The 27,392-nt window shown below is 40.4% G+C and overlaps 2 protein-coding genes across 2 annotated transcripts in view; both read right to left on the bottom strand.

The window, feature by feature from the left end:
- LOC125897426 (uncharacterized protein C14orf132-like) overlaps window positions 1-2,243 on the bottom strand; it is a 61,609-nt gene extending 59,366 nt beyond the window's left edge. Inside the window, exon 1 of the mRNA XM_049590764.1 lies at window positions 2,067-2,243. Within this exon, the coding sequence (XP_049446721.1) occupies window positions 2,067-2,093 (27 nt within the window). The 5' untranslated portion in view covers window positions 2,094-2,243. The remainder of the gene's footprint in view (window positions 1-2,066) is intronic.
- A 2,264-nt stretch (window positions 2,244-4,507) lies between these two features.
- The window catches only part of LOC125897606 (putative nuclease HARBI1), a 66,245-nt gene continuing 43,360 nt past the window's right edge, over window positions 4,508-27,392 (bottom strand). Inside the window, exon 8 of the mRNA XM_049591001.1 lies at window positions 4,508-4,721. Within this exon, the coding sequence (XP_049446958.1) occupies window positions 4,508-4,721 (214 nt within the window). The remainder of the gene's footprint in view (window positions 4,722-27,392) is intronic.

Genomic DNA, 27,392 nt, shown 5'->3' with positions numbered 1-27,392 from the left:
AAAAAAAACTCTCTCAAATCTTTTTACTCTCAAATATTATTTTTTTGCTATCAGTGTGAAAACATTTTCTCTCAAAAAAAAATTGTTTCTCTCAAAACATTTTTCTTCTCTCTCTCAAAACCTAAGTCTTTGCTCTGGTGTCAGGATTTTGCTCTCACTGTGAAAAATAATGTCATGGGCAGGGCCACGTTCCTATTGGCCAGTCTCAATCGAATTGACAGCTAGGTGAGGATCGTCTTGGGAGTCGAATTCAACTGAATCATTCATCCACCATGATGGATTCACAGGCATAGATGTGCTGCGTTATTTGGGAGCGGATATGCTTACATTAATGTTATGCATGTGTGGCCAAATGGAGAGGAGAGGGAAATGAACCAACAACGACACCTGTGGAATTGCACCCCAGGGAATACACTCAAACCTGTAGACTACTCTTAACAACAGAAGGTCACACAGATTCGTACACTGGTAAATATGGGGACAGGAGACGGACTTCCAAATATAACACAGAGATCCAAAGCCACATGAATGCACAGCCGCGTTACAGTGTGCTTTCATCAGTCTGTGGAAAACCGGCAGAACAGCAGTGGAAAATGGAGCGGCCGCACCAGGGCTGGAGGTCGTGGATAGCCATCCTTCAGGATGCCCAGCTGACGGCCCACATCACAGCCTGCAGCCCCACACAGTGCACAGAGGAGGAGAAGAAGCCACAAGCTGTGGCCTCAGCTACAGCAGGACAGAGAGCAGGACAACCTGTTAACATAAAGTTAACAGTACTAGCAGAAGTAGAAATCAAAAAACACAGCGAGCTTACCGGAGCAAAGGGACCTTAACGCACAGCGCACAGCTCAAACCCAGTCACCGTCTCGCAGTGAGGAAGAGCAGACACCACACTTTTCAAAGTCCCCTCCGAAGCTGCACACAACAGGAACGGCCAAAGCCGTTGTAGAGCCAAGAGTCACAGCAGCTGTGACACCATAATACACTTTAACAGTTCACAAACATTGCAGCACCCATGCCTACCTTATGAGTCCCAAGTTTGGGTACAGAAACCGGAGCACGACACACACAATGCACGCCAACCGGAGCACGACACACACAAAGCACGCCAACCGGAGCACACCATACACAGCCCTCGCCAGGTAAACGCCAGGTAGAAGTGAGCGCACCATGAGGGGAAGACCAAATAACGCAGGTGCCACCACTGCGCAATTAGGCTCCGACAACTGGAAATTAGACCCAGCTGATGCCAATTAAGGGCGGAGGTGTAGCGGCGCTCACCCTGCCACACATGGAATGCTGGAAGAGAAAAGCACCGTAGTAAAGTAACGCTAATGGGATAACCTAGCTAGATGTTAAGTTAACACTAGTTGGCTAGTGCAGTTATTAACACAATCTCGGTAAAATAACGTTAGCTGAGAAAAGGGATTCATTATAGGAATGATTTTGATAACCAACTTGCTCAGCTAGCTACCCATCAATTGTGTGTAACACAGCACATCTATGCCGGTGAATCCACCATGGTGGATGAATGATTCAGTTGAATTCAACTCCCAAGACAATCCTCACCTAGCTGTCAATTCAGCTGAGACTGGCCAATAGGAACGTGGCCCTGCCCATGACATTATTTTCACAGTGAGAGCAAAATCCTGACATGAGAGCAAAGAGTTAGGTTTTGAGAGAGAGAAGAAAAATGTTTTGAGAGAAACAATTTTTTTTGAGAGAAAATATTTTCACACTGATAGCAAAAAAATAATATCTGAGTAAAAAAAAAGTTTTTTGAGAGAATTTTTTTCTTGGAAATCATTTTTTAAATCTCAAATTGTTTTTTTTCATATTCTATGACAAAATACTTTCTCTCAAAACTTTTTTTAGTCTCAAATATTATTTTTTGCTATCAGTGTGAAAACTTTTTCTCTCAAATATTTTTTTTCCTCTCAAACATTTTTTCCCTCTCATATCATTTATTTTCTCGCATGTAATAAAGACACAAATATAGCTCCATAATATTACCCCTCACTTTAATGAGGAGGACGAAAAGCAGAAATAAAGTGCGACGGGTGTACCTGCGTTGCCATGAAGGAGAAATCCATGGTGGCGGGGTCTTTGAGGACAGGTAGGCTACCCGACGTCTGGTCCTCCTGAAACGACGTGGAGAGTCGCCTACTCCCGCTGGAAAGGACAGAATCCCCCGCTAGATGTAACACTAAGCATCATCCGATACACGCCAAACAACATCAAGATCTTCCTTAGGTACTGTCTGTGCAGGGGGAGCACAGAGTGTTCAAGTGGGAGGCGGCGGGGAGGCAGTGAGATACTGAAGACTGGGATGAGAAAGATAGAGACGGGGGGGTCATTATTATATTATTATATTCAGAGATCACGTTTTTTATCACAATGGAAGTAAATTTAAGAGAGGGTGAAGAGAGCGAGTGAATATAATCAGTCTGTGGGGAAAGAGAGCTCAACTAGTAGGGGAGGGTGGGGTCAGTTGTAACATTATTTCCTCCTGTGACACCAGTGTTAGGCAAACTCCTTAGGAAATGTAATGAGCTAAGCCAGTTACTCTACATCAAAATTAATTTTCACCACATTGAAGTTATCCCCAAAAATGCAGCAAGCTAAGCTATGAGAAAATGGCAAAACTAGCTCAAGTAGACAACGCAGCTACCAGTTCTGCTGAAGCCAGTTCATATGCATATTTAAAGGACATTAATGAATAAATTAGTATATATTTTAAAGGAAAAAATCTCACACTATGTAAACTGTGCCCCACAAGACTGTAAAAAAACAAGTCTGAACATCAGCCGTGTCAGCAACAAAGTTGAAATGACATATCAAGTTGAAGCATCTGACCAGTCTTTGGAAATATCTGTGAGTGAATAATGGTCACAAGAAATCATTAGCAAGGGGGAAGACCTCCAGCCAGCAGTCACAGTTTTTTTTCCAAGTATTGCTTTCTCTAAATTGTGTGCTCTTCAGAACTGAAATCATACTGCATCTTCCTGCTATAGCAACTGTAATGAAGGCAGCGGTGGGGCCTGGACCAGCCTGCTTGGAAAAATATAAATTTTGTACTTTATGTTTTTGAACTGATAATTTGGTTCATGCAGGCAAAAAAATTTCCATTCCATCTACAGTATGCATTTACTGCATGTTTTTTCTCACTGCCTGCACAATTCTGTATGTCTCTGTCTGATATTAATATACAGTTAATCACAGTTTGGGAAGTGGGCAGTGCAGTGTTTGAAGTAGGAGAAGGTTCTACTTGGAGAAAAGCTTGGAGCTGCTCACTTAGAAAAGTGGAAGAAATTAATGTTTACTGAGTCATTTTGGGGACTGTGAACTGTGACTGTGAGTTTAAAATTCTTATTGTAATCTTTGAATTTATACAAGTTGATTTTATTCTGTGTGAATTGAGCTTTGAGCTAGCTCTTGTGAAGTGTCAGCTTGCCCATCACTATTATGGGGTTGGTTTCAAAATCTAAACGCAGTGCAGACTTCTCTGTAATTTTCAGGTCACCTATTTGAATGTGCAGGTAATTCTTAAAAGCTTGTAATAGGGGATCTTACACTAAAGGATTTGTAGCATATCATGTTTCTCTCTAGACAATATCAGATTAGATGAGATCATACTATTGTCATTGCACAAAGTTAAAGTACTAAGCAAACAATGCAATTAAGCATCTAGCAGTAAACTGCAGAGTAATGTATAGACTATATTCAGTAGAATAAATAGTAAAGGTTGGATATAAATATGCTAAGATACCTACAGTGTCTGTAACTGTATTAACAGTGTTAAATGAATACGCTAAGATACAGTAAGCAAAATGACACATTAGTAGCAGTTACTGAACTATAAAGTGCAGAAATAGTACAAGTATAGACAGTAGTATAGATATGAGTAGGTGAGATATACACACTAAGGGCAGAGTGTAAATATGTATCGGATGTGTTGTAACTCTGGAGGCAGTAACAGATTAATGATACTGGTAAATGTCAACAAATGTCTGGCTATTAGCCACTGTTCATTCTTCTTTTGTCAGCCATAGGCTTATACTCTGTAACTAACAAATGACGCAGGTGAAAAATGATGAAGTGCAACAACAAACAACTCAAAGCAACTTTTACTCCAGGGCTGAAGCCTAAACATCAATAAACCCCAAAGGAGGTTTGAGTGCTGCCTCTTTTTGTCAGTCCAATCATTGCACTTTTTTGTTTGCTGCATCATTGTACATAGCAATGGATAACAGCTTGGCAGGTTAAACCTTTACAAATCCAGTTTTGTATTAAAATCACTGAACTACAAAATTAACTGTAATGGGAAGAGAGAAGAACAGAGTGAGGTAAGAGTAAGGTATGTTGGTGAAAAATAAAGTGGAAAGCAAAAGCACATAGCAAAATAAAATAGTTCAATCAGGAGAGACTCATTCTGAGTAAAAGAATATTTATGCACAAAAGTACTAGAAATGTTAATTATGTATGGTGATTAGACCCCATTGTGATGTCAACCCTCTATTTCAAGGGAGGTGGTGAAGTCACAGTAGATTGGGGAAAACCCCCTATGGAGTCTAGTGCTGGTGGTGGAAGTAGTGGTGATGAGATGAAGAGGGAGCTGAGGATCTGGATGTGATGAGGAGTGCACTTTTGATGAGCTTGCCCTGAGCTCTAGACAAGTTGAATGGAGTTGATTGGGATCGGGGAGGGTGCGACGATTCCACCTAAAGAGAGGAGAATTTATTTAAAGTTTAACAGTGGCAACATGATTGGCTGATAGAGATCATGGCACAATTTGATTGATTAAAATGGAAGAGTGAGCACCCATAATGAATTGTGAATGAATGAAGCATAAAGAAAGTCTTCCTGATTGAACTTAGACTGAGCTTCATAAACAGGGTAAGGAGTGGCCTTTATTGACAGGAAAATACATTTCAAACATAAGCGCATTCAAAAAGTGGGTGGAACGCTGGCGTTCTGGTGGGACTGATGAGACTGGAGACTGACTAGACTGGACTCATTCTGAACTTGTTTAAGGTGAATGCTTTTAAAAAGTATTCATCATTAAAATCTTTTAAAAAGCTGTGCTTATTGAAGTACCCACCTGTTAGCAAAAAGTGTCTTCTATTTACCTCTCATCAGGTCCTGTTATTTGTTCATGTACATCTCACACACCCTCCAATCCTAGGTGCTGATTCTCTATCACTCCTGTATCAGATTGTTACCAAAGGCCATACTTTCAACCTGGCTTTTAGACTCTTCCTTAGGGAAGCGCATTGCATTCACTGAATAAATAAATAAAAATCGGTACATTAACTTGTAATTACAAGATAAAATCTTGAAATTATGACATCAGGATCTCGGAATTAAGAGACCTTATCTCATCCGTAGTCTTCCATCTTCTGTAGTCTACAGATGTAATGCTTTTATTCTGACAGACGTTGATTGGAAGTATTGTCCTTGTGTTTCTTGGTGGACTCACTTTACAAATCAGCTAACGTTAACCTTATTACAGTATCAACGAAAGGCCTTGTAGTGCAACATCAGGATATCATAAATACAATGTAAGATCTCGTAACTACGAGATAAGGCGACAATTCTTTTTTATTTATACAGTGAATGCAATGCCTTCCATGGTTTCTTGCTCTGGTGAGAAAAAAACAACAAAAAAAAAAACTTTTCTCTATGTGACCATGGATAGATTACTGAAGCTGCCTACCAGGCACATAAAATTACCTCAGAGAGACATAAACAACTACAATAAGACAAAACAATCACAAGGAGACACAAAAAGACTACAAATATATTAAATATATAAAAAATGACTAAAAAAGACACAAATTTACTAGCAGTAGGGGAAAAAATCGAAACAGCATTGTATCACGATATTTTGCATGACAACACCACGTATCGATCTTTTATTACACATTATTAATTTTTGCAAATACACATTAATAACATTTCTGGTACTAAAATAACAATCTGGAAATCCATCAATTAAAAAAAAAAAAACAAAACTTTTTTTTTTTTTTTTTCTTCCTTTACCTCTGGAGGCACAGCCTGGAGTTTTTCGACTAACGGAAGTTCAGGGGCCACGGCGATCGCTCACGCCCTTCACTTCCGGCGGTGCCCCCAGGGAATCGCCGTGTTGTTTACAAATACTTTGGGTAGAAAACCAGCAGAGTTTAGCTATATATCACATTTTTCATGTCACTATATCACCGTGTAGACTAATCTGATGTTTGTAAAGTCTATAAACACAATGATTGAACAAACATTACTATTTCTGTGTGTTTTGTAATTAACATGGTTATCATAGATTAGCTGGGCTAACCGTTAGCTGTTAACGTTAGCCGTTAGCAGTGTCTGTAATAACCATAGACTGTATAAAAATAAGGTAATAACTCAATAAACTGTCCGTGAATAAAATATTTTTTCCAGCGGATATCTTAGATACATGATTGAGCTAGCAAAGCAGTTTTGTGTTGCTATGTGTGGTATTTATTCAGTTATAGGAAATCACGATGTCTAGAAAGCAGCAGTGGCTGCAGCTGACAGGGACAGTTAGCAAAGCTAACATCAGGACGTCATCTGTTAAAAGCCTCCTGTTTTCGGATACGACATGAAACTACTCCAGTTAGCTCAATCATGTTGTAATTAAGACATCCGCTGGAAAAAAATATTTTTTTTCACGTTGATGAGACGGCGTTTGGGTGGAGCGGTCGCTATGGATGCGGAGCTTGCTGTTTCTGTAGGTACACATTTCCTGGGGACACCTGCACGTCTCGGCCATGCCCCCTCCATTGTGATTGGCTAAATCGCAGCATGTTCAAACACTGGCCTCGCACAGGGCATTAAGTCGGCCAACAGTTCAGTTTGTCAGGTGACTGCAGCATTTTTGACAGGTTTTATGATGGCGTTGGTCAGAATGTCTGGTCTGCATCACATTTTGCTGCAATATAAAGGAACCAAAGTTAGATGAAGAAACTAAAAAAAATTATTTTAGGGGGTAAAACTGATGTTGGCAAAGTTTCCCTTTGGGGAAATAAATTGCAGCTGGAAAAAAAGGTAATATATTTACAATTTATTTTTGGAATATATTTATCTCAGTACTCAGCATATCACAATAATATCGTGTTGTGAGTCCTCTCGCGATTCCCATCCCTGATGTTTACGTAGGTCAACATAAAACTGAGATGGCCATACAAGCACAAGAGCACGATCATTCCCAGGATCCCTTCCTCTCAGGTGATGAATTTACTGAGGAGAGTCAGCCACGGAACAGATAATCTGATGATTCTTAATACAATGTAAGTTGATCTGAGCCCACTCAAAGCACCAAGGAATCACAAGCTTCAACTAATACCCATAAAAGAGATTTTTTGTTTTTTGAGGAAACAATCGCTTCAGTGTTGCTTTAAGTGTGGCTCCTTAATTGTCAACGAAGACACAAAGATGCTGCAAAATCAAGGATTACAGTTGACATTAAAGCTCACATGTGCTAACAGCTGTTGTTACAGATGGCTGTCGCAGCCTATTCAGAGTGGGACCAAAGGGGCAGGAAACCTGCTTTTGACAGCGTCAGTTTTCTTCAGTGGCATCCATTTTGCTAAATTTGAACAGTTCTGTAGTAAGTTTCAAATTTATTTATGGATAGCCCCTTGAGATGAGCAGCCATCTCGTTTTCGAGGGGGTCCTACATAAAACATAAAGCACATTGAACATATACAGTCATGACAGCAGACATACAGAATCTCTTTAATACCCATTCGCCCAAAAACCCAAAGCCCATCCATCCACCATACATCCAGCAACCATGGCATAGTACAGCATGACACAATTCGACATAGTACAGCACAGACACAATATGCACTATAGAACAACACTATGATGCAATATACTGTATTGGACGTAACACAGACAAGTCTGGAAAAGGAGCCAGAGTGAACAGCCAGAAGACACCACCACTAGAAGCACTGACATGATGTTTTAAGTTGAGGCAAGAGTGCATCTTTAAAAAGACGAAAAAAGCTGATGGTTCTTATGGTGTCAAGCAGGGTGTTCCAGTCTGAAGCAGCTTTCAATTTGAAGGCCCTTCTGCCAATCACTTTATTGGTTCTGGGAATGAGAATAAATGGTTGCTGGATGTGTCTGATTGAGTATAGAGAAGAGTACGGTACTAAGTATTGTTTTAAATAGGTGGGGTAATTGAAGTGCATACATTTGAAGATACACTGGAGCCAGTGGTAGTGTCTTCTTGCAGTAGGGGGTAACCAGCTTAGAGTTTCATACACACAGCAGTTATGAGTTGAAAATGGACACCTTAAGATAGATCTGCAGAGACTATTGAAGATTACGTTGAGAGGCTGGAGATGTGTGTCGTAAGTGTTCTGATAGACAATGTCTGCATAATCTAATATGGGTCATAACAGCTGGGAGACTATTCTTTTCCTGATCTGGAAGGTGAAGCAGTTTATTGAGTGATATAATGTAGCGAGGTTACGGTTGAGTTTTTTTGTAATGGTCTGGACGTGATGTTTGAAGGATAGTGTTGGATCAAGCCAAACTCCAAGGTATTTAACTCAGCCAAATATTGCACGTACACTTTGTGATGACCCCTCCGCTCCACTAGTTGTCCCTGCCTTTTTGCTGCTGTTCTTTCTCTTGCAGGACGCAGGGCGGAGGGTCATCAGCCTGATGGGTGTGTCTCTGTTAAAAGCTCCTTCCTGCTTGTCTTCAGTCTCTCTCTGGTCGGAGCATGGGCACGGCTGCTGCTGCTGTTTTCTTCTTTTGTTTGCGCCATACAATTCCACACATCCACACATGCTTACACTACTGACTACTGACTTCCACATTTACCTTCATTTGAGTCTTTTGTAAATAAATATCTATTTTTTCATGGTAAAAACTCATCTTGTCTCCCATCCTTGTCGCTACCGCAGAGCTTGGTAGTGACAACATTTTTAGATGTGTGAAGGCAAAAGGTTGTGGACTTCAAGGTAATAGGCTTCACCCAGGTTTCGAGCTCTAATTCCATGGGAATCAAGGAAGCTCTAAAAACCATAGACGAGACTGAAGGTCTCTTCCATTTCCTTGACAGACATCCACAAATCGTGAAAGAAATGAGGGTCTGCCATCCAGAAAAACACCACGGCGTTGATCCCTAGCATGTGGCAAAAGGAGTGTAAAATTTGACCACTGCTGCTAAGAGGATGGAATGTGAAGGCCTAGGATACTGGATTCCATCCACGACAATTTATTTGTGGTGGAGTGCACAAACTTGTGAGGGTGGTGCCAAGGCGTTGAAACAAAAGTGGGTAACAGTAATACACCATGATAACACCCAATGCGACTGGCCAAGGAACAGGCACTATCACCGGTATGCTCCCAAGCCCCTTGATGATACAAGTAAGAGAAGTAAGCTGTGGTTAACTGTCCATTGGCTAGACACAAATATGACACCTCACAGTGCTGTACTGCAAGCGAAGAATTTCCCCGGTTCCCATAACAGCGACAGGATTTCGGCTGCCATCAAGGCAATGCTTGCTGAATATTCTGCTTAGCAAAGTGCATTTTATTCTAAGGAACAATGCAAAAAATATGGAAAAGGCCATGGACAAGATGGGAGTGAGCAGCTTAGGCTGTTATGCCCACTCACTACAGCTGGTGGTCAACAAGGGCCTGCTGTCTCAGAGAAGTGTGAGTGACGCAGTCGCAAACGCCAGAGCGATTGTAAAGCATTTTAAAAAGTCTCCTTTAGCTTCCTCACAGTTAAATGACATCCAAGTCCAGATGTAAATTCAAACCGAAATGCTCACAGCAAGACGTAAAAACACGGTGGAACAGCACGTACTTGATGATCCAGAGTCTCCTGGAGCAGAAGCGCATCCTAGGAGCTTATGCTGCTGACTTCAACCTGCTGACAACATTGACAACTAACCGGTGGGGCTTGCTAGAAAAAACTAGCCTTATGTTGGAACCGTTTGAGGAGCTGACAAGAAAAGTCAGCTCATCCACTGCTTCTTCTGCTGATGTAATTCCTGCTGTCACTGTCCTCAAGCGCATCCTGCCCAGGGAAGGTGAGGTAGATGCTGGCATCAAAACGATGAAAAAAACACTGCTGGAAGCTGTCAAAAAACGATTTTACTCCGTAGAGCAGGAGCTTTTATACACACTGCAGCTCAAGCCCTGAAGTTTAGCTGAAAGCATTTTTAACCGAGAAAACCATTGCTGCTTTGGACAACCCATACCATTACTAGGAAGTCAACAAACACAGGCTACCTGATCTTGACGCCACTGCCAAAAAATACCTATGTGCCCCTTGCACCAGTGTTGAAAGTGAAAGTTTGTTCAGCACAGTTTCCAACATTGTGGATGACAGGAGGAACAGACTGACTGCAGACAGAGCAGAGACGCTTGTCTTCCTGACAAAGAATTTGTCATTGCAGCTTCAGTGAGCATTCAGCTGTCCACAAGCATTCATAAGGGGCAAGAGACTGCAATAAATGTGAACCTTTATACAATATCTGATTATTGTATGTTTGGCCAAGTAAGCATTATCCAGTAGAGAGCAGAAAGGCTTGTTTTCAGGGAGCACCCATCCTGGCTACTCAAGTTATCAGCACTAGGCCATGATTGGTGAGACTGCACTAAATGTCAACATGTTTACATTCATTGATTATTGTATTTGACCAGATTACTTGTTTATTCTCATGTTCAGTTGCTAAGTTATTTTCTACTTTGCACTTTGTAGACAGAATACAGCTAATTTTCAATGTTCTTTGTGTGTTTATTTGACTAGACAGAGCACAAATGCTTGTTTACAACACTTTACATTGCTGCTTAAGTGAGCATTTAGAGCACCAACAAGTCATGACTGGTATGGAATTGCACCAAATATTTACATGTGTAGTAGACTGCAACAATGTTTAGGTGGGTGGAGCGCATCAAGTAGCATCCAAATGAATGCCAGGACCAAAGGTTTCCCAGTGGAGTATTGCACAATTAGTCTTGGGTTCATGTGTAAACCCCCCTCTGGCAGTGCAATAGACTGAAACAGCCTACTGAATCATACAGAAGAGGAGCTGCACATCAGAGGACTGTGCTGCCCTCTGCTGGGTTTTTAGCTCAGAATGCAGGAAAGGATCTAAGAGAAAAGAAATAACACCACTGTAGGTGCTATATGCTGAGATATTGGTGTTTGTGTTTGTGCTGACATCAGCTTCCAGCTTGACACCAATCACTCAATCACTGCTCCCTGACCACGGGCTTATAGTCACCTGTTCACTGCGGCGGCTGCATGGAGAGGGGGTGAGTAGGGAGAGTGTATTTTTTTGTTGACCGTTTAAACTAACAAAAAACTAGGTATTTGACCATCTTGCCGTGCCTTGCCTTGCTTTGCCTGTTTGTTCACTGTTCGGGATACTGTCGGAAAACTTGGAAATGGCTTTGTCATTTGTGTGGCGAGTCAGCAGTGCAATGCTCCCTCACTTAGCCTCTAAGTCATCCTATTTTGTTATAACTGTTATATTCTCTTTTAATAGAAAAAATCAAACTGCAAAAATCAAACAGAATCTATCTTTAATAGATAAACCTCAGAAATAAATCACTAACCAACTGGCACACACAGGAAGGAAGATTTCCTCTTCTTCTCTGCCTTTCTAGTGTACTACTATTTGTTTGAATATTTGGTAACTGTGTATATGATTACTGTCTCTATGTTTGCCCAATTCAGTTTCAGCTGCAACATTTGTATTTCTCTCTAATAAGATCATATACGAATTCACTTGAATCTAAATGCTGATGCATAAGTTATTGCTGCTGTTGCACAATTGTTTACTTTTGTAACAAATAAATGGTTCATTGCATTATTTGTTTAATCTTGTTATATTTTGTCTCAGGAAAGAAAGGTGTAGTCACACCCGATGCCTTTAGTGTGTTCGTCTTGATCAGGTTTGTAGCTTCTTAAATCAACAATGATATTGGATCGGTATCAGGTATTGACCAATACGTAAGACCCCAGCTTCGGTATCGGCATCGGAACTGAAAAAGTCGGATCGGTGCATCCCTAATCCTTGGGGCCATGAGTGTGTTGGCACACTGTGCTGGGGGATGTCACAAATTGTGCCAATCTCAAAATTCTGGCAAAATCTTCGCCCAGGGAAAGAAACACTGCTGATACCGGAGCTTCAGTCGTTATGATATACAGTACAGGCCAAAAGTTTGGACACACCTTCTCATTCAATGCGTTTTCTTTATTTTCATGACTATTTACATTGTAGATTCTCACTGAAGGCATCAAAACTATGAATGAACACATGTGGAGTTATGTACTTAACAAAAAAAGGTGAAATAACTGAAAACATGTTTTATATTCTAGTTTCTTCAAAATAGCCACCCTTTGCTCTGATTACTGCTTTGCACACTCTTGGCATTCTCTCCATGAGCTTCAAGAGGTAGTCACCTGAAATGGTTTCCACTTCACAGGTGTGCCTTATCAGGGTTAATTAGTGGAATTTCTTGCTTTATCAATGGGGTTGGGACCATCAGTTGTGTTGTGCAGAAGTCAGGTTAATACACAGCCGACAGCCCTATTGGACAACTGTTAAAATTCATATTATGGCAAGAACCAATCAGCTAACTAAAGAAAAACCAGTGGCCATCATTACTTTAAGAAATGAAGGTCAGTCCGGAAAATTGCAAAAACTTTAAATGTGTCCCCAAGCGGAGTCGCAAAAACCATCAAGCGCTACAAGGAAACTGGCACACATGAGGACCGACCCAGGAAAGGAAGACCAAGTGTCACCTCTGCTTCTGAGGATAAGTTCATCCAAGTCACCAGCCTCAGAAATGGCAAGTTATCAGCAGCTCAGATCAGAGACCAGATGAATGCCACACAGAGTTCTAGCAGCAGACCCATCTCTAGAACAACTGTTAAGAGGAGACTGCGCGAATCAGGCCTTCATGGTCAAATAGCTGCTAGGAAACCACTGCTAAGGAGAGGCAACAAGCAGAAGAGATTTGTTTGGGCCAAGAAACACAAGGAATGGACATTAGACCAGTGGAAATCTGTGCTTTGGTCTGATGAGTCCAAATTTGAGATCTTTGGTTCCAACCGCCGTGTCTTTGTGAGACAGAAAAGGTGAACGGATGGATTCCACATGCCTGGTTCCCACTGTGAAGCATGGAGGAGGAGGTGTGATGGTGTGGGGTGTTTTGCTGGTGACACTGTTGGGGATTTATTCAAAATTGAAGGCACACTGAACCAGCATGGCTACCACAGCATCCTGCAGCGACATGCCATCCCATCCGGTTTGCTTAGTTGGACCATCATTTATTTTTCAACAGGACAATGACCCCAAACACACCTCCAGGCTGTGTAAGGGCTATTTGACCAAGAAGGAGAGTGATGGAGTGCTGCGGCAGATGACCTGGCCTCCACAGTCACCGGACCTGAACCCAGTCGAGATGGTTTGGGGTGAGCTGGACCGCAGAGTGAAGGCAAAGGGGCCAACAAGTGCTAAACACCTCTGGGAACTCCTTCAAGACTGTTGGAAAACCATTTCAGGTGACTACCTCTTGAAGCTCATGGAGAGAATGCCAAGAGTGTGCAAAGCAGTAATCAGAGCAAAGGGTGGCTATTTGGAAGAAACTAGAATATAAAACATGTTTTCAGTTATTTCACCTTTTTTTGTTAAGTACATAACTCCACATGTGTTCATTCATAGTTTTGATGCCTTCAGTGAGAATCTACAATGTAAATAGTCATGAAAATAAAGAAAACGCATTGAATGAGACGGTGTGTCCAAACTTTTGGCCTGTACTGTATATGTGAAATTAATATCTCATTTACTTATTTCCCTAGGACAAGGCACAAGCACAGGTCATGACCCTGCTTCCAAGTGAGTATGATGAGTGGGCCCAGGTATATCCTTTACAAAGAAATCCAAAATTCTCCTTTTACGAGAATAAGTCAGATTATTGGTGGAGGTAACAGTACACCAGTGATGACAGTGATTTTTGCAAATAAACAACTGAAAATGTTACACAATGTCCCTTTAAGCTACCAAAATTATCAAACACTTATGTGGCAATCTACTCCTTGTACATCACAAACAATATCATAACACAACATCAGCAGTTGTTGTCTGTTGTCTGGAGCATATCTTCACATGCATGTCAAATAAAGTGCCTTTTACCTATCAAAAATAAAATTATATTAACGGAGCTCGGTACAAGGCAAGTGGAATCAATAACACATTAACTCCGTTAGTTTACCGTGCATCCATCTGGGGGCCCCCTAGTGGCCGTAGGGCCCTAAGCAGCCGCTTAATTCGCTTGTGGGGAGGGCCGGCTCTGTCATCTACTACTAGGCTGATCAAATGTCCTCTTTTGCCCAGACATGTCCACTTTTCACGTCCTGTCCGGGGCGTCCGGGGGGGTTTTATAAACTGATGATAATGTCAGGTTATGCCGCAAGGCCGCATATTTCTGTCGAGTTTGTGTCACACAGTTGTTATGGTTACAGGCTATTTAACAGGCCGGGCGTGTGCCGTGGGTGCTCCGTGGAGAGGGAGACCTCTGTGTTTGAGACGGGAGCGGGCGGTGGGAGGTCCGAGGCTTCCAGCGAGAGAAGAGGGAGAAATAAAACAAAATAAGATAAAACAGGAAAAACCTGTCTCCCTCTTTTATTTTATTTTCAGTGTTTAATCAAGGCGGAGGCGGGCAGCTGGAGGTCCGAGACTTCCAGAGAGGAGAGAGGTAGAAACAAACAGCCAATGTGTGTCTGTGTGTGTTATGTTCAGGTGTTCACGTAAATAACAGCGCCCAAGCAATAAACAGGACAGACAATAGGATTTTATTTATTTTTACACTACATTTTCACTGAAAGCTGACCGAATCCGACCCGAGCCCGAATACAATTTATAGCTACATTTTTGACCAAACCCAGCCCGACCCGTTGGGTAGGCCTACCATCGGGACCCGTTGGGCTCGGATCGGGTAGCCACACTCTAGTGTGTGTATGTGTCCCCTATTGGGGCCTATCTGAATTTCTGTCTTTGAGAGATATTATTTTGTAATATAACTGAATTTTCTATCCATACATATAAACTTTAAATATATTAAAATTATAAGGCATCTTTGAGTAAACTGCGGGTATCATTTAAGTAGGCTATCCCGGGCCCGGGCCGAGTGTCCTCTTTTTTGGAAATCAAAATATGGTCACCCTATCTACGACCTGTGTTGCCATCCCGATCCAGTCACAAACCAGCTTATGCCAACTGCCAAGAGAAAATCAAAAATCATAGTGAAAATCCAAATGGTGTTGAATCGTGTTTCAAAATAAAGTTCTGTTTATCAGTTTCCTTATCATGGACACACATTTCACACAGGGGGAGACAAAACCGAGGGAAGTTTATAAATAGCAATAGTAATGGAAATCCCTGTTTGTTAAAGTTATAAGTCAGAAATTCAAGTCATGAGACGTCATAAAGTAAAATTAAGAGGAAACAAGTCACATATGAGAAGAGACGTAATTTTGAGATGGTTTAGAGGCCTTAGTCAAAACTGAAACTTATTAAACAAATTAATATTATGAAAACCCACCTATCTCTAGTTTGACTTATTAAATCTCATAATTTATCTTATAATTCCTGTATAGTACACTGTAGCTCTACCGATCTATCAGTAGGCTACTACAGTGGAGTGGATAAGTGACATAATCATTCAGTTGGTGATACAAGCTTGGAAATTGACATGAGCAGTCTCCATGGGTCACTTGACAAGAAAATTGCTGTAGCCAATTGAAATATCAAGATGGCGGCCATTTTTCAAGATGGCCACCACCATAATGGAACAATTAAGTGATGGAATTGTTTAGTTGGTGATCAGTGTTGGGTGTAATGCGTTACCGCCAAAAATGGCTTTTTTCAGTAATGAGTAGTGTAAGGCACTACTGCCCCTAAATGTAATTGTAATTGTAATTTTATTTATAAAGCCCAATATCACAAATCACAATTTGCCTCACAGGGCTTTACAGCATACGACATCCCTCTCTCCTTATGACCCTCGCAGCGGATAAGGAAAAACTCCCCCCAAAAAAACCCTTTAACAGGGAAAAAAAACCGGTAGAAAACTCAGGAAGAGCAACTGAGGAGGGATCCCTCTTCCAGGACGGACAGATGTGCAATAGATGTCGTACAGAACAGATCAGCATAATAAATTAACAGTAATCTGTATGACACAATGAGACAGAGAGAGAGAGAGAGAGAGAGAGAGAGAGAGAGAGAGAGAGAGAGAGAGAGAGATGCAGGTAATGACAGTAGCTTACAACAGCATTAATGAAAGAAAAATATTATAGTTATAGTTCTGGCTACTGTGGTACAATATGTTGAAAGTATGTATTATACATGTATACATGTGTGACAATAGTCATATGTGTATAATAACAGTAGAAGTATGACTAATGACTAATGATGGCAGCAGCAGCAGGAGGCATCTGGCAGGACCACGGCAGCAGCACAACCACACACGTCACGCTGTCCAGGCACCGCTGCGATATGAGTTAATCTGAGAGACAGTGGAGCACAAAGGCTCCGGAGAAGAAGCCGAGTTAGTGACATCCAGAATGGCCGAGTTAGCAAGATGCAGTAATAGGATACGAGAGAGAGAGAGAGAGAGAGAGAGAGAAAGAAGGAGAGAAGGTGCCCGGTGTATTATAGGGGGGTCCTCCGGCAGACTAGGCCTAAGTCAGCCTAACTAGGGGCTGGTACAGGGCAAGCCTGAGCCAGCCCTAACTATAAGCTTTATCAAAGAGGAAAGTCTTAAGTCTAGTCTTAAATGTGGAGACAGTGTCTGCCTCCCGGACCGTAACAGGAAGGTGATTCCACAGGAGAGGAGCCTGATAGCTGAAGGCTCTGGCTCCTGATCTACTTTTGGAGACTTTAGGGACCACGAGTAACTCTGCGTTCTCAGAGCGCAGTGTTCTGGTGGGATAATAAGGCACTATGAGCTCTCTAAGATATGACGGAGCTTGACCATTTAGAGCTTTATAAGTTAACAGTAGGATTTTAAATTCAATTCTGGATTTTACAGGGAGCCAGTGCAGAGAAGCTAAAACAGGAGAAATATGATCTCGTTTCTTAGTTCCTGTTAGTACACGTGCTGCTGCATTCTGAATTAGCTAGAGAGTTTTTAAGGACTTACTAGAGCTACCTGATAATAGAGAGTTACAGTAATCCAGCCTTGAGGTAACAAAAGCGTGGACCAATTTTTCTGCATCTTTTCAGGCCAGGATAGGCCTAATTTTCGCAATATTGCGCAAATGAAAAAATGCAGCCCGTGAGGTTTGTTTTAAATGAGAATTAAAAGACAAATCTTGATCAAATATTACTCCGAGGTTTCTTACGGTAGTGCTAGAGGCCAGAGCAATGCCATCAAGAGAAACTATGTCATCAGATAAAGAGTCTCTGAGTTGTTTGGGGCCAAGAACAATAACTTCAGTTTTGTCTGAATTTAACATCAGGAAATTGGTGCTCATCCAAGTTTTTATGTCTTTAAGGCAGTTATGGAGTTTAGTTAATTGATTACTTTCTTCTGGCTTCATCGATAAATACAACTGAGTATCATCCGCATAACAATGGAAATTTATAGAGTGATTTCTAATGATGTTACCTAAAGGAAGCATATATAGAGTAAATAGGATTGGTCCGAGTACAGAATCTTGCGGAACTCCAAAACAAACTTTGGTACGTAAGGACGATTCATTATGAAACAAACTGAAAATGATCAGATAAATAAGATTTAAATCAGCTCAGTGCAGAACCTTTTAGGCCAATTAAGTGATCCAGTCTCTGCAGTAGAATTTGATGGTCAGTTGTGTCAAACGCCGCACTAAGATCTAATAAAACAAGTACAGAGACAAGTCCTTTGTCTGAAGCAATCAGAAGGTCATTTGTAATTTTAACTAGTGCTGTCTCAGTGCTATGATGCACTCTAAATCCTAACTGAAATACATCATCTAACCGCTTCATCCTCTTGAGGGTCGCGGGGGGACTGGAGCCTATCCCAGCTGACATCGGGCGAGAGGCAGGGTACACCCTGGACAGGTCGCCAGACTATCGCAGGGCTGACACATAGAGACAAACAACCATTCACGCTCACATTCACACCTATGGACAATTTAGAGTTATCAATTAACCTAGTCCCCAATCTGCATGTCTTTGGACTGTGGGAGGAAGCCGGAGTGCCCAGAGAGAACCCACGCTGACATGGGGAGAACATGCAAACTCCACACAGAAGGGCTCCCACGCCCGGGATCGAACCGGCAACTCTCTTGCTGTGAGGCGAGAGTGCTAACCACCACACCACCGTGCCGCCCTAACTGAAATTCCTCAAATAAATTATTATCATGGAGAAAATCACACAGCTGGTCTGCGACTACTTTCTCAAGGATCTTTGACATAAAGGGAAGATTAGATATTGGTCTATAGTTGGCTAACACCTCTGGATCCAGGGTGGGCTTTTTTAGTAGAGGTTTAATTACAGCTACCTTAAAAGACTGTGGTACATAGCCTGTTAATAAGGATATATTGATCATATCTAATGTATGAGTGTTATGTGTAATGTAGTAATCACATTACAGTTACTAATCAAACACTGAAGACGTTACTTGCGTTAGGCTACATAAATTCATCATTAGATCTTCCCCTTACTTAAGAGTTAGTGACGACAGGCTTCAGGCTGTTGTCAACGGGTCGTCTTCTGTGTCCAGCCGGTCAGTGGCGAACACAGATGCGGGGATGAGCCAGAGGATGGGAGAGTTTCTGCTGCAAACAAGCACCAAGACCCGGGGAGACATGGGAGCAGCTCCATGTGTTTACAGCAGATAGCAGGAGCGAGGACAGATGTCTCACTCCGCAACTCTGTGCGCAAAGGGACCGCACACTTCCAGTTTATAATTGTACCGTCTGTTGTCCTACTTAGTATTGATAACACGCTTAGTAGCCTATTTTACAAATTCAAGTTTTTTTATTTGATGAACGTGGCACTGATATGCAAAAATGAACTAAATAACTGTAGGGCAGTGGGCAGGTAATATAATCATAACACCTTTACACATTGTAACCACCCCCTGCGTGGCATAACAACTTCTCTGGCGGAAACCCTGCAAATACTTAAGGAGAGAAAGAGGGAAGTCTGCTTAGAGGCCTACTTTGTGAACCAGCTGTGCAATGAACAAGAAGCTCTGGCCTGACACCTCATGCAACAGCCTAATAGCATAATGGATTTTAGTCATCGCTACAGTTACACTGATGGGAGAAAACATATGCTTTTATACAAGTGAGGGGGCACAGTGAATGAAGTAGGGGGGCACTGCCCCCTGGTGCCCCCTCATGAAGCTGACTCTCGGTATGTCCATCTAGTTAACTATACCTACCTCAGGATTGTTACACATATGTAAGGTTTAATTCTATATCGTTAACTGGCAAATTACAAATGACAAGAGACTGCTCACAGCCAATTGAAATTTCAAGATGGCGGCCGTTTTCAAGATGGCTGTCACCTTCGTGACATCATAGTAATAAGTTAGGATGATATAAAGTCAGAGTTTCCTGTTTCACGTTATTATCAGACACAAATAGCCCAGGTTGAATCATATTGTTCTTTATTTGTTAGTTTTTCTATATTTTGCAGCAGTTGGCAAATGCTTTGTGGCAACGGTCACTAGGTGACAATCACACTAGACAGGAGTCTTTCGCTTTCTGAACTTGATGCAGACGGAGAAACAACGGAAAGTAGTTCTCTGTAAGAAAAGAAAAAAAATAAGATTTATACCGGGGGAATGTGATTAAGGAGTGTCTGAAACATTTATCTGTTGAAATAGGTAAGCTCATATGCCTCGTAAACTTCCTGACTGTTATTTTTTATGTGTTTAAATCTGCATGTTACAACGCAATTGCAGAGAGACATATGTTGTGATAGCCAATGCCATTGATATGTTATGCTAATCTGTTTGATATCAATGCTAAAGTATATTGTTAAGACTTCCAAAGACAAACTTATATGGTCAATGATGAGTTGTACCATGCTGAGTCGTGATTTTTTTTTTTGTTTGTCTCAAATGTGTGTTGTTGTAAGTTATTTGATTCTGAATGTTGGAGGCTGTGTTAGTTATTTAGCCTTTCCCTTTCTGAACCTGATGCAGAGGGAGAAACAACGGAAAGTAGTTCTCTGTAAGAAAAGAAGAAAAAAATAACATTTAGACCTGGGGAATGTGATTAAGGAGTGTCTGAAACATTTATCTGTTGAAATAGCCTTGAAATGTGAGAACGGTGGCGCGATCGAGTGACCAGGAGGAGCAGCGGTGTTGTCCACTACCAGCTTGCTGTAGGGGAGATCCCATGGACTGAGGGTTGGATTCAAGACTTTAGGCCTGAGTCAGGACTCCATCTCTACTCCTGTCAGTAAAATCTGTCCATCACGTTGGATCTTGAAGAGTGAAAGAAAATTGAGGAAAATATACTGAGCTTAAAGGTACAGGTGTGTGCACAACTGAACAAGAATTAAAGCTGCAGCTATATATATATATATATATATATATATATATATAAAATATATGTATATATATATATATATATATATATATATATATATACATACATATATTTTTTTAAAAAATTTTTTTCCTCTGGCCAGACTTTATTTTATTTTGGTTTGGGGTTTAAAAATTTTAAAGTTGTTAACTTTGGAAATGAAATGTGGTTGAATATCGAAACAAAACAAAGAGTTACAGTGTGTATGTATCATTATTCTTTGTGTGAAGTCAATGATTTTTTTCAGTCAAAGATTTGTTAGTTATTCAGTGTCAGTCAGTACATTCTGATAACATTATCTTTATTCTCGAACCAGGGCATCACTAGCAGGAGTGATGACTCTAGACCTTGAGATCTGTTTTACACAGGTTGATTAAAACCTGGTTACACTAACATTCATAACATCAAAGTACCTGCCGGCTGTAGCTGGGTCTCGCTTCACTTATGTTCTGGGGTTCTACATGTTTAAACTTTGGCTAACTGCACCTCTGTTTGATTAACATTGTTATTGATAAGCCAGGTCATGATACTTGTCTACATGTACAAATATATATTGTAATCCTGCTTCTGTTCATTAATACTATTGTGTAGTTGTTAATTGCTGATTAAGCATGACCCAGCCACACGGTTGGCAGGGCCTTGATTTTGATATTTTGGGCATTGATATGATTATTAGCATGCTATTGCTGTTGACAGTAGCATTTTTGTTAATAGGATCATTCGATCTCCTGTTAATAACTGTAGCAGAATCATAACTCAGAGTACAATTACTGGTGAGCTCTGTATGCATTATCAGCTAAGCCTATTTAACTAGTTTGTAGTTATTAATAACCTGATGTGTGTATGTTTTATTTTCATGTTTATTTCTTTCAGACCACACACCTGCAACAATTTACAATAACTTATGATTTGTATAAATTAAATTTGGAAGAATGATTTTGTACATGCATGGAGTTAATCTAAAGCATTCCCCATTTTATTTATATCAACATTTAATATTAGGAGTATTATATATCAAATTAATTTACCAAATGATTCATACAGTTAAAATTTACCTTTGTAACAGTTACAGCCTTTAAGTCCAATTAAGTCAAACCATACTAAACCTGTACGAGAGCTATTTTATCTAAGATGTCAGACACTGTCACATTTCTGAATGACATGAAATATTCTGATAATGTTTATAAAATAAAGAAATACTTTAAAAAGTTAATATTTTTTTTTACATTTATTGCATTGTAGCATAGGAATCAGGAGATAAACACACATTATAGACTAACATACTGTGTACAGATGCAAAAACACAGCTGTTTGTGCACCACCAACAGAGAGGTCCACCTGACCAGTCTCAGACTATATTAGAATAGCTTTACGTGCGTCTGATTAAAAATATATAGAATATCGGCCAACAGAAATGAGTCTCAAAATTTTGAATATTGTTTTGGGTCAGACTTTTAACATTGGGGGGACCTAGCAGATTTGGTCCCTCCCAATGCTGACTCCATGGCTATGGCCTTGCTGCATTATAATGTTAAGGGTGGTTATGGTTTGATTTATAGTGTTTTCATTTGAGATTTATTTATTTCATTTTTTTATAATTTATTTTAATTTATTTTTGTCGCAGTAAATACACAGAAATAGCAGAAAGAGAGAGAACGGATTATAAAAAAAATCAGTGAAAGTAGCTGATAAATAAAATAAATAAATGAACAAATATGAAAAATCAATAAAAATGTCCATCCTTCTGTCTCAGTGACACAAAGGCGCGTGCGTCACCAAATGTCATGGCAACAGAACGATGACCCAGCCGAGGTCAGGTATATAAAGCCTCCACACCCTTCAGATCTCTCCCTTTGCACTTGGATTTGGACGTGAGCCAAACTGTGGAAAGTTTTTAAGCAGAAAGCAGAAAGTTGTTGGAAAACACTTCACAAACTTTTGGATCGCTGACTGAAGATTGATTGATTGATTGATTGATTGATTGATTGATCACTCAACTTTGTGGGTAACCGAAGAGCCCGAAAATGGCTGCTAGCAGACCACGGACCGAGGAGGAGCACCTGCGTGAGCCGGACCCCAACCGCGCAGGTAAGACAGCTTTTACATTGATTTAAACATTTTACTGTTCATTCCACCTCTGAAATCGTTCAAATCGTTATCAGTGTAGAAACCGTGTAACTTTTAGAGATGAAATGTGTACGGTTCACACCATGTTATTAAGCCTAAGTTAACTCTGAATGTTTAGATGGACAGTGTGTGTTAAATCTACCAGGACAGGTGTGGAGTGTGTTAACAATGAATATAGTGATATGAAAACACTCATATTTTTGTTTTAGGGATGAAATCTTTCAATTGTGACAATGTGTGATTGAATTTAGGCTACTGAAAATAAGATGGCGACTGTGTCGGATTTCGAGTAATGCCAAAAATGTTATTAGTTGTTGCCATGGAAACGATGTACCGGTGAGCGTCAGGAGCAGCGATGCACAGGTGCCTCCGAGTTGTTTGTTTTGATTGTTGAAGCTGGACTTATTGTATCATATTATATAAACCTATTTTTAACATTTAATGTGGAAACGCGCTCGTGCTCGTTTGTGTGGTATTTTGTTTTGGAGGGACAAGAGAGTGATTTGTTCAGTAACCGTCTGTGAGTGCATGTGCGCGTTATGCATGTGCACGCGCTGTGATGTGCACACTGTGAGAGTAATGAGTTACAGGGGTGGACTGGCCATCTGGCATACCAGGCATCATCCCGGTGGGCTGTTGACCCAATGTGGGCCGCTCCGGTCCGCTATGTTTTTTATTTTAATTATTATTTTGACCTGGCCTATCTGGGCCGATGCAAGTTTCTTTTTTTTCTAAACTCCCTCCAACTGGGCTGGCCAGCCACTCATCATTGGCTACAGACGGCTAGCACCCTTGTCAGCGGCCATCAACACATATTATTGGTCTATTGTTTATCATTGTCAATCAATCATGGGTTAACAGGCTCAGAGAGCCCTGACAGTGCTGTCAATCACTACACGAGCCAGGGTGGGGCGGGATCTCATAGGCTGTTCGCTAACTTAGCTTGCTACGCTACTAGCCCAGTACTAAAAAGACAACGAAAATGGACAGGAAGAAAAAAGTGAGTGAGTTACTATGGTTACGGTAATGCTTTGTGTCTCTGTCGCTTTCTCATGATTCCCAATAATAGGTTTTTAGGTTGGCATGCCTATGTGTAGCGGTAGCCAGCAGGTACAGTGCTGTGCGTAAAACCTCACTCCCCGACACATTAAGATGCGCACTAGCGACAGACATTCGGGGCCATGGATTTTAGTCTGGATTATGTATGTAACTACCTCAATGCTGAAATCTAGTAATATAATTTTACATTTTTGGTTAACATTATACATGGTTGCTCTTTCTTATCTTAATCCAAGAGGTTAGGTGGTGTAGAAATGCAGGAAATTTGTTTTAAATTACATGTTTTTTGAACAAATCTCACTCCAAGCTGAAGTCAAAAGTTGGCAGCCCTGAGGCTATATTTTTGAGACATGTCCAAAACAAAGTAAAAAAAAACGTTTGTACATTGAATGTGATGTTACCTTTATTGATAAAGTCAAGCAGTCTTTTCTTCATGCAATGCTCTACCTGCAAAGTGGCCCATGAAGCTTTCTGAGAGCAGAGTGTAGTATTTAGTCTGTTCTTACTCTTTTTAATGGAGAAAATACATTTACAATCATTCAGTAAAGTATCCAGTTACATAACAAAACATGAACTGTTTGGATGTGAGGACTAAAGCATTAGTTTTGCCTAATGATTTTGAATTATTAAGGGTCAAATACCTTAAAAGTATAGTAGCTGCACAGAAAATGTTTATGAACGTATACATATTTTGATCTGGAGTACAAGATGAGGAGAGATAGTATAGGAAAGGATGGTTATTGTCAGAAATTGTCCAGTTTGAGGCTTCAGTAAAAGTGCTCAGGCTATTTTACAGCTCTCAAATATTATATTTTTTCTCAGTTGTTTTGGTGCATTTCTCTGATCAGAATTAAAAGTCTCATAACTGTTAGTTCAATCTCCACAACATTGAGTCATTCGTGCACATCATAGCAGCAGTTTCTCATTCCTTCTAACAAATTGCAAATGCTTTTGGACATGCATCAGTTGCTTTCATACAATTCTCTACTGTTATATAACATTATCATTTGTTTATGTCACGTCAGTCAAAATGAACTATACTTATGAATGCTGAATAGTCATTCCCTATAAAACTAATAGTCCTCATTTAGTTGCTTGAGTCATTACATACAAACATGTTCAACTAGTTGTCAAAATCTGTCAAGCAAAGTTTTTACATTTCTTTATCACTTTTTTTTCCAGACAATGTCGCCTAAATTGAACAATTCCAGTGGACTATAATATTGTTTGTGCACAGCTCTAGCCAAAGGGACTTTCTAAGTGTGTATTTTTCTTTTGCACAATGCTGTGAAGAAATTAAAATTGCAAAGAGCATATGCAGTAAAAATGTGAATCGTATGTATTCAGTATCTTTTACTCAGTTACCTCATTAAATGCAATAATGTGAAACTTTTACTGTAGTTTTCAAATGGCTGCGCAAATAGTGCTGTCTTGAGCATTTTCAGGTAGTGTCACAAAGATCTGACTTTTTTGTACTGGAAAACACTTAGAGAGTAAAGTGTCATAATGAAAACATGACAAAGCCATCTGACTCTCTTGTTCATAAACAGTGGTGTCAGGAGTTTTCATTTTGATGACACGCACTTTCATTGACATGAATACTTGCTTGCTGCAGGTTATCAACAAGGTTTTGCAGTTTGTACTAATTGTTTTGAGAAATGCACTAACTGTTGTGCAAATGTTAATAGTGATATGAGAAATGCTCCAAAGCTACTGAGAAAAACTGTTAAAAAAAACAAAAACAAAACATTGGGTAGAATTGGACCCTGGGCACTATAATAGGCTTAATTATAGCTTTTATCTATAGTTTAAGGTGGCATGCTGTTTTGGCTATGTAGACTTCCTCTCTAACTCTCTGCCCAGATTTTGGACTTCTATGTGGTGTCTGCTGATAATGTAGTGGGCTGGTCTGGACAGAAAATGCCAAGGCTGAATTTTTGTCCCAGTCCACCCCTGATGAGTTATAAACTGCTAGTTTGGTTTGCACAGAGCTCACTGTGGTATTTTTGGACGAATGTAGCCATGGTTCACCGTGCTTAATGATGCATGTAGTGCGATGCATATTAAATACATTGATGCTGTTTATTGTAAACCATTTATAGTTCTGTCATCACTGAAGTCCTCGCAAGCATAGTGCCAATTATGGGGGGTTTGACCCCCCCAATTACGACCTCACCCCCCTAAAGAGGTAAAAAAAAAAAAAATACCTTTTTTATCAGTAGTCATGAATATTACAACATACAGTACTTTCCATATTCATGCCAGGACGAAGCTTGTAGTACAATTTCAGACACCCCTAAAGTGGACTATACCATTTCATCTAGGCAAGCATCTTGTCTGCCTGCGTCACACTGGCTGGCTCACATCCAAGTATTTAGGAGGGGGAGAATCGCTACATCAAAAAAAAAAAAAAAAAAAAGACTTCACGCCGCATTTACACAATGCTGTAAATTAATGTAAGTAGCTATCTAGCTAGTTTAATACACTTTACTTTCTCACTTTCAGAGTTTCAGAATTATATTGTGTCAGGTGTCCAGACTACAGATTAATGCTAACGTGTGTCTATGGCTTGGCCTTTCAGTATAAAATGTCATATATTATGTGAATGTTATCTTACACTGGAGCTCAGTCAAGCAGTGAGATTGGAGTGGATTAACGTTAATGTTAGCTAGCTGTAGAGATAACGCCATGTTTTGACATCAGTAAGTTATAGACAATGGTGGAAGAAGTGACAGGGAGGAAAGCCCAGGAGAGGCAACCCAAACCTCTGTGTGCACTTTCTTACAATTTTTTTCGATTGGTTTGGCTCATTTCTTGAAACAGAAATTACATTCTCAAAACAACATGGACAACCCTCCAAACCACTGGGCACTTCTTCACAACAGATTTCAAATTCTCATTCCTTTCAACAAATTGCAAATGTCTTAGCACACTTTGCAAATGATTAAATACAACTGTCTACAGTTTGCATAAATTGCAAATGTCTAGCACATCTTTGCAAATGATTGATTACAGTTGCCTACAGTTAGCACAATTACCAATTGTATATATCTTGCTGATCTAAACTAACTGTTGATTGTCAGTCAAATGGTTTTACTCTCCAAAACATGTCAGCATTATTTCATTGTGTCAGCCATCACATGCACAAGAGTTCATTCAATTGTCAAAATTAGTCAGGAACATAATACCATATATAACATCACATTACATGATATGAATATCTTTTGCTGATTGATAAATTGACTCAGGTGAATCTAGAACATGACTAATAAAGGGGGTGTGTAACACATCTCAGATGACCAATCAAATGGTACGCTTAGTTACCTGACAGGTGCTATCCATGAGTATGATTTTTGCCAAACATACATATAGAGCTTGACCAGAATCAATACAATTTCTGAACATGGAGGCACCTGGCCAGGTAAACAATGACCAACTGCCTGCTCGAGGAAGAGGAAGAAAAAGAGGAAGAGGAGGAGGAGTAAGGGTGCGTGGTGGTGGAGTAGGTGGAAGAGGGCGAGGGGCACGAAGACACCATGCCGTTCCAGATGAAATTCGGGCTACACTTGTTGACCATGTGATCAATCATGGCCTCACAATGGCAAAGGCAGGTTG

The sequence above is a fragment of the Epinephelus fuscoguttatus genome, linkage group LG11 (assembly GCF_011397635.1).
Source record: "Epinephelus fuscoguttatus linkage group LG11, E.fuscoguttatus.final_Chr_v1".
NCBI lineage: Eukaryota > Metazoa > Chordata > Actinopteri > Perciformes > Serranidae > Epinephelus > Epinephelus fuscoguttatus.
The sequence above is the reverse complement of the archived record's forward strand: the minus strand, read 5'-3'. Positions and strand labels throughout refer to the sequence as shown.